The 8,307-nt window shown below is 33.2% G+C and overlaps 1 protein-coding gene across 1 annotated transcript; it reads right to left on the minus strand.

Moving 5' to 3' along the window:
- Positions 1 to 943: 943 nt before the first annotated feature.
- On the minus strand, positions 944 to 4,646 carry LOC142643772 (lysine histidine transporter-like 8). Its single transcript, XM_075818487.1, has 5 exons — positions 4,176 to 4,646; positions 3,772 to 3,908; positions 3,039 to 3,466; positions 1,635 to 1,766; positions 944 to 1,519 (listed from the first exon to the last, which is right to left on the minus strand). Exons 1-5 carry the CDS (start codon positions 4,571 to 4,573, stop codon positions 1,031 to 1,033), a joined length of 1,584 nt encoding a protein of 527 aa, XP_075674602.1. The 5' UTR covers positions 4,574 to 4,646; the 3' UTR covers positions 944 to 1,030.
- Positions 4,647 to 8,307: the final 3,661 nt, after the last annotated feature.

The following is an 8,307-nucleotide window of genomic DNA, read 5'->3' on the forward strand; positions in this document are numbered from 1 at the left end:
ATACACTCCAACTCTTGAGCCTTGGAAAAGAGTATTCTAAAAATTGTTCAATCTGTTAAAATGATTTACTAGCTAATCATTTCTAGTTTAATTTATCAATCTATCTAATTGATTAAGTCAGTGGGATATATATATGACCAAAACTTATTTAAGGTACAAACCAAATTGAAAAGAAACAAACACACAACAAAATACTAAACAACAGCTAAACAAGCACTCTTGTTTTATCGTTTAAACTCTGTTCTCTATGTTTGTAAGTTTATTTCACTTCAATAAAGTTTCCCTTTTAAGCCCAAAAAAAAAAAGGAAAATGCAATTTTGGTAAAATTTATGGTAACTAATCAGAATTTTAAGTAAGACTTAGCAAATTTGTTTGGTTTGCACTTTGCATGTCTATCACTCGTGGGCTCATGAGGTTTTAAAGTGCTTCAAATCCATTTTGCAACCTTTTTCTTTGGGCCCATATGTGGGTTAAAATACCTCTTTTACCTTTCAACAACATGGAGACGAGACAAAAGAGAATAACGGACTTAGAAAAAAATCGGGCCGTAACAGTGAGTTACACGTTGGTTTTTGTGAAGTAAGGAGTTAGGTAGCAACTTTTGCCAAAAAAACAGTATTAAAATTATGTTTTCAAAAACACAATTTTACTAAAAACTTGACAAGTTTTGCAATCTCTCCTATACCATAATCGTAGTTCTACTTCACAAATGTTTTGATTTGAGTGTCAATTGTCACGAGTATGAACATCATCAGTTCATGACTAAGAAACTACTTTACCATTTTGGCTCTTTTTTTTTTTTTTTTAGAATCGTACCATTTTGGCTCTTAAGTTCATATGCTGGCCCAAAACTTTTGGCAAACATTGGCCCACGAGTTAAGCTTACAGAAACTCCCACTAGGAGGCCTGATGGGTTATGGACAAGCCAATTTTGAAGCCCAAAGAGAAAATTACTCCACTATTAAAAATTAATTTTGAATATTACAATCAAATATGACATAAAATTGCCCTAAACTTATTCCTTCAACCTTACTGAGGCTTGAAGAAGTTCACCTGTATACCAGTGTCAATTATAACATAAATTCCAGCAGCAGTTAAAACCGCACTAAGAGCAAGTCCTAAGACCCCTAGTCCCCAATTGAGCCACCACATTGTGCTATACATCTTAGGCTTTTTAATCTTAAGCCACATTAAACATGGATAAGCTAATGTCACAGGCAATGCAATCCCTCCAATTAGACCTGCCAAGCTCCCCAAGAATGGGATGGCCACGGCTACAAAGAAGCACCCATATCCAAACATTGCTCGGATAGTGGCTCGGAGCCACCACGGGCATGCCTGCTTCTTCCTCCTAGTGTACACTGACTCCATGACATCAAATATGGGCATGCCATAGATTTGAAATGAGCTCAAAGCACTGATTATGACAAACAAGCTTGTTAATCCTAGGATGAATTGTGAGGTATCACGTCCATGAAATGCATACAAAGCTGTTAACATGCCTCCATTTGGTGGTATCTGTTAAGAAAATTAGCACAATTATTTGTGAATCTTTTTCTTTGAGATGTTAATGGAACTTTATAAGACAAATTTTAGTGTTAAGAGATTGTAAATAGAGTGGAAAATATAGTACCATTTGGCCATATGCCCAATATCCACCGATTGCAAGAGGGAATAGACACATTGCTACAAGAAGATATGCAAACTTAACACCCCTCCACATTGGCATGCGTGATGGATGCTTTTCACTCGAGGGCATTGTGGCCTATCACAAACAAGATTTACCCAAGGTGGTGAGGTTTCTTTAGAAAAATATATTACAAGGATGTTACAAATTACACTACTTAAATACACAAAAGAAGTTAATAAATTTGTTTATGATGTTGTTGATGTACCAATACAATCACTAAAACACTAGTTTGTATGTTTTTTCATAGTTAGATTACAAATTAGGACAAAATTTAGCTACAAAATTAGTTGTAGTTTAAGACTACAAATTACTCAACAAAATAAATATTACAACATATTTTGAAAATCTAACCGTTGAATTGCACGTTTTTATGCTCTTAATACACATTTTAAATTTTGTATTAATCGGATATTGTTTACTATATGATCTATAAACTTATATTTTGTGCATAATTTTAAATTACAAAAATTTGCAATTTAAAAAATTTATTGATGACATAGCTATTAATATTTAATTTTCTTGAAATTTTGCAAGCATGGAGGATATAAGAAGAATATGTAATCTAATGGTGGATTTGTCAAAATTCACTGCCAATATAAAAGATATTAGGTAAGTTTGTAGCTAAATTTTGTTCTACAAATTAATAATAGCTTTATCATTTTTTTCTTTAGTTAAAATTAATTAAACATTCTTGTTAAATCTTGGTATGGAAAAATTAAACCGAATTTTTTTGAGTCAAGATTAAACAGAATTAATTAACCAAAAGTTGGTAACCTTTTCTTGTTCAATTTTGCTCAGAATTTTTTAATAATAATAATCTTAATGATAATCTCCACTCCATGATTAACGGAGTCAAAATCTTACAGTTTAGAAAAGGTCATGGCAACGTAATGGGTACAAGTCAATGTTCAACTATTCATTTTAAAAAAAAATTGATTTCATTGTATAAAAAATTTGTAACAAAGTGCGAACTTCCAAAGTAACTTGATAAGAAAGACTTGTTCACCGCCAAAGAAGGATAAAACATTGTTAAATATGATAACTCGTTCACATGGCTTCTTAACTTCTTACATACACAAACCAAAAAAGAAAAAAGTATTTATTATCACTGTATTTTTTTTTTTTTTTTTTTTTTGTATTTCTCTAGTTTTGTTTTGTAGTAAATTAAACAAAGTTGTGAAAACATTGTTATGAAACCAACTCTGTTGTGTTATATGTCCATCAGATTGAAGAGCAATGAACATGTAATTCTCATATCTCATAAATCCTTTAGTTAATCGAATCATAGATAATATTAATGTAATAATAATAACTAATAAAAATTATGCATTCAATTGCCACATGTACCTGTATCTCAAGCACAAGATTGTGGCCTCTGAAAGCAAAAGCAATGATCCCAAGTGCATTTAGGACACTAAAAACCTGAGCAATTTGTGTGTTTGCTTGCACTGTCTTGTAAGACACAATAGGCAACCTTCCCTCAGCCACTGATATCACCCATATGAGTGTGCAATAGCCAATAGCTGTGATAGCACCAATCAATGACACCCCAGCAATGGAGTTCAAGTTTGGCAACTGAGACAAAAGAACTGCAGCTGATGTAAACACCAAGAACCACTCCACAGGTGTAAGTGGCTTTGCTGTGCATGTGAGCCCACACAAAATCTGGAAGAACGTCTTGGATGTTGACCCTCCAATAATGATTAAGGCCACATTTGTGCCTGCTGATAGGTACATGATTGGAAATCCGGCTAATAACTTTGTTAGCTTGTCACCTGAGAGGACATAATTCAATTAGAAAAATTCAATTCTTCTTTAGGGAATAACAATAATACTTTCAAAATGTTAACAAAAACATTTCTTTTGATAATTCTCAATGTATAAAAGATTGATAAGCATGTTAGGCTGTGTAATTTGATTAGATAAGCAAATTCTGTGTTTTTTTATTAGTAAGTTATGTATCTGATGGCCTTGAATCTAAGACCTCACTCTTTGTTATACTCTTATAAGGAGAAAAAGTGTCATTTGAGTCGGAACTCATTAGCAGATTAGTGAATTCAATATAAGAATTAAAGCTTACCAAAAGTCGCACTAAAAAGTTGAAGATATCTGCTGTATCGCAGGCCGGTTTCAATTGATTCATGCATTTCCACCAGCAAGTATAGGGTGTAAAGTTGCCATATGAATGCTACAGTCAAGCTTATGATTCCCCATGTCCTACAACCAAGCACATGTGTATAATTTTTAGGATACTGCTAAATGAACCAGCCAATTCAACCGTGTAAAATTAACATCATGGAACACCCAAACTACGTTTGGATACACTTTAATGATTACTTATTTGTTGAAAGTACTGTAATTTACAGAGGACAGAAAAGTTCTTTTTTTGGGCATAAGAACCGCCAAAATAAGCTCAAAAAACCCAAAAAAGAAGAAAATTTGTTAAAGGCACTTAGTCGAACCAAAGAAAATATATATACTTACCATCCTAGAATAGTGAAAGCAACAGGAAGAATAAGGGCTTGTATCCCAATTCCAGAACATAGAGTGTGAAAGGCAGCATAGTATACATTCCCATTTCTGGACTCAGTGATTGGGAGCCAAGCATCTTGAGGGTCAAGCTTTGTGAGGTGGAGAGCCCTCCTTATTGGGCTCCCCAAAGGAGTAATGAAACTTGGGGTTAGAGAGCGTTTTGGGGTTGAGGATTTTGGTGTTTTGTTTATGATATCAGTTTGTGTGAGGTCATCAGTGGTGAGGAGTGGTGATCTAGACAGAGATGGAGAGTGATACTGTGAGGGAGGAGCTGAAATTGGTGGGGATGGTGCAGCAGAAACAGGCCTTGGTGTTGTTGGGTTTGAGCTTATTTCCACAACTTCACCCATTTCTCTTTGCAAGTTTCTTTCTTTGACTACTTGTTCTTAGAGCTATACAGGACAGCTCTACACTTCCCCTCTGTTGCCCACAAAATCAACGCACATAAGTTTAGACTTTTGGTGTATTTATAGCCCATGCATGCAAGCAATGCATTCAGAAATATTAGGTTATTAATGAATACAAATTTTTTTATGCCAATAAAGTTAAATTTTAGTCCATAATTTGAGAAACTTAACAATATATTAGGGTATTTCAGGTAAAAAGAATCATATACTTTTATATTCTTTTAAACCTATACTATGGTTTTACTTTTAATTTTTGCTTTACCTGACACACTGTCATTGTATGACTACTTTTGCTCAAAAACATTATAATATATATTATACAACTAATTGGTCAAAATCATGTAAATTTAGTTTTTTTCAGAATACAACTACTTTTCCTTTTTCTTTTTCCGATAATCTTGATTAGAAAAAAAATAGTAATTTTAGTTAATTAAGTGAATAAACTTAAAAAGTTACTTAATTTTTATATAACATCAATTAATTCATTATATAAATATATAAAATAAACTTTTTATTTTTATGATTATAATTAAACATGTGATTGTCAATTCTAAGGAAATTTGTTTAAATTTACACGAAAAGTGTCACTAAATATTATGTTTTTACATTTTGCTATCATATTATTAGTAATAAACTTATTATATTTTTATTTACATAATTTAAAATTTTATTAATTATATTATTTATGAGTCACCGGTTTGACTATCGGTACATAATTAATCTCCCCTCAGACTAAGACTATTATTACTCCGACACCAACATGATTACATTTTTAATTCAACAAATATTAAAAAAAAATCTTCACTGCTTCAATGCCTCACGGATTCACAAGTCATTAAACAATTTAAACTAAAACTAAATCAAACCTAAAGGCTAAAAGGAAATAAGAAACACACTTACTCTTCCCAGTCATCGCGGTCCATCCTTGTTCAGCAATACTAACAACAACCACAATTGAACTCCACAAGCTTTATGTTGTAAAACTTTATGTATTTGCGTGTTTTTTGATTGCTGTTATTGTTGTCAATATATAAAATTTTCTTTTTTATTAGATTGTATAATTTATGCTTCTTGAAAAACACTTTGAAAAAAATTCCTGAAGCCACCACTGCAATAAGTAATGCAATACCAATATGAACACTAGTGGTGGTGACCCCATTTGAGTCTAAAAAAAAAAAGGAAAATATGATTTGTACATCTTAATTAATTAATCAATTTCTTTGAAAGCGAAAATGATCTTCTATGCTTATGAATATCTCTTATGCATTTGTACATGTTTCTTATTCATATTGATTTTGTTTTAATTTTTATACTTGTAATTAATAATTGATTGTGAACTTTTTGTTACATTTAAGCATCCCACTTCCATGGGATCAAACCTGGACGCATAGAAGTGCCATCCGAATACAAGAGTCTTTGGTTAATATGTTGGATATGATACTAGGAATGCAAAAGTTCAAAAATTATGACAATTTAGTAGTAAGCTTTTATTCTCTCATATTGCTTTTCTTACGTTAGTTATTTCATAACTACTTTTAGAAAAATTCTTAAGTACTCTTGGAGCATAGAAAAATTGTGCTTTTTTTTCTCACATTCATAGTGAATTATACTATGAATATTTATGAGTAGACCTTACCATGAATATAAGAAGAGGGAATATCATTTTCCGTACTTGGGAAGTACTTAAGAATTACTCCTACTTCTATGTGTTAAAATATGAACATTTCTACATCAATTGTAAATAACTTTTGTGTTAAAATATGAACATTTTTACATCAATTGTAAATATATATGTGAAACAGTGGATGTATATACTTGGGTCAAAATATATTTTTCCATAATATAGCATCAAACCAAAAGGAAAGGTTAGTAAAAAATAATTAGTATATTCACAACAACAGGAAAAAGTCCTTGGCAGCCCACCTCAAACTTTGTTTGCTTATCTAAAACCTCAAGCTTGTTGGCTTATCAGTAGCCACCTTGTTTGTTAATCTTTGGCTTAACTGTAATATATATATATATTACCTTTGGTCGTCACAAGTCATCTACAGAATTGTTTGGTCAGCAAGCATATCCATTCATCAAAATTTGCCTTTTTTTTCCCTGCGTCTCTTTGACTAAGTTCTATATATTCCTTAGCCATGACCCATGACTTACAAAATTAAGTGCAAGATAGCCAGCCTGAGAAGCATGTGAAACGGTGCAAGACAATGCTTAGCGGCACAAGGCCAGCAAGCATTCCTCGAAAGTTGAAAGAGTAACATAGTAGCAAAATGTTTCCAAAATTCTACGTGACTCACTCATGTATCTAGGTCCTAATAAGCTAAAATGATCAAAGGGCGGGATACGGGGATACAATGTTAGGTAAAAATCTATATTTATATAATATTTAAAAGTTGAAGTGTAGTATTTATTATTATTACACTTCTGTTGAGTTACATTAGTTATTAGTATAGTATTTCGGTCCATTCGACCTATTCGGTTCACTTCTGTTCATTTCGGTCTTATTCAATCCATTCGGTCCATTAGATCCACTTCAGAACATACTATCTAATTTGACGCAGACACCATTTTTAACCATATTCTAATTTGAATAAAAAAAAAAGTTCTGTACGGGCCCAATACTCACTAAAGCCCATCACAACAATGCCATATACACGAAGCCCATGACTTGCTGGGATTCGAGTTCTAGAACTATCATGTTTGAGATCACGTGTGTAACCGGGCCTACGAGTACCATTCGGATGATCCTCGGCACCCAATTCGAAATTAGGAAAGCACCGATGACACGCTGTAAATGTAAAACCCTGTTTGTTCGGGGAACGTGACCGCCCGAAAGGTCGAGTTCCCGTAAGTACAGTAAAAGCTTTAGGAACATCCCTGCCAAGCAGTACAGCCAACGGTGGAACCAGTTCCAATGCCACTCTCACTTCCTCCCACTTTCAACTAAACCCTCACTTAAGGGTAATAGTATTGGACCCCTCCTTCCACCCACCAGGGGAATAATCATGACCATTCCATTAAGTTTGGCTATAAATAGGCAAAGAAGGTTCAGTTAAAAGGGCTGGTGATTCTGGAGTGAAGGGACTAGAGAGGAGAGGTGATCACCTTGAGAAAAGAGGGGGGGAGCTTTGGTGAAAAAGAGGGGAAACTTGGGAAGCGGAGTTGCTGAGCAGAGCATCACCCATTGTAGGAAATCCAAAAGCCCACCATACAAATAGATTATGAGCCCAAATACATCTTAGGCCCAATAACCATATTTGGGTACGCACAAGTTCTACAAATAAAAAAAAATTATTACTCAATATGGCAAAAAATATGTTAAAGTTACTATCATGTGAGACACTAGGATTATCAAAAAGTGATAAAAAATTGAAAAAAGAAGAAGAAAGAATTAAGAGTATCAATACATATGATAAATTACTGTCATGTATGACTAAATAGGAAATGAAGAGAAATCCAAAAAAAAAAAAAAAAACTTTAGTGACCTCTTATACTTGATTAACTACTATTAGAGAGATATCCCCCCACCCCCCCCTGCCCCCCACCCAACTATGGAATTATAAGAAGAAGAAAAAAATTACACTTTGTTTAGGAGTTTATAAAGGAATGAAATATAATCAATATATATATAAAAGCAGAGACCTCATACGGAAGAGCATGAGGTCCTGCCATGT

The sequence above is a fragment of the Castanea sativa genome, chromosome 7, assembly GCF_040712315.1.
Source record: "Castanea sativa cultivar Marrone di Chiusa Pesio chromosome 7, ASM4071231v1".
NCBI lineage: Eukaryota > Viridiplantae > Streptophyta > Magnoliopsida > Fagales > Fagaceae > Castanea > Castanea sativa.

Bases quoted from the DNA above. Each gene is read 5' to 3' on its own strand.
- LOC142643772 (XM_075818487.1), bottom strand. From the start codon at position 4,573: ATGGGTGAAGTTGTGGAAATAAGCTCAAACCCAACAACACCAAGGCCT. The intron at 3,467-3,771 runs GTAAGCTTTAAT...ATGTCCTCTCAG, and splicing joins ACTTTTTAGTGCGACTTTTG to GTGACAAGCTAACAAAGTTA. The intron at 1,520-1,634 runs GTACTATATTTT...TTTTCTTAACAG, and splicing joins ATTGGGCATATGGCCAAATG to ATACCACCAAATGGAGGCAT.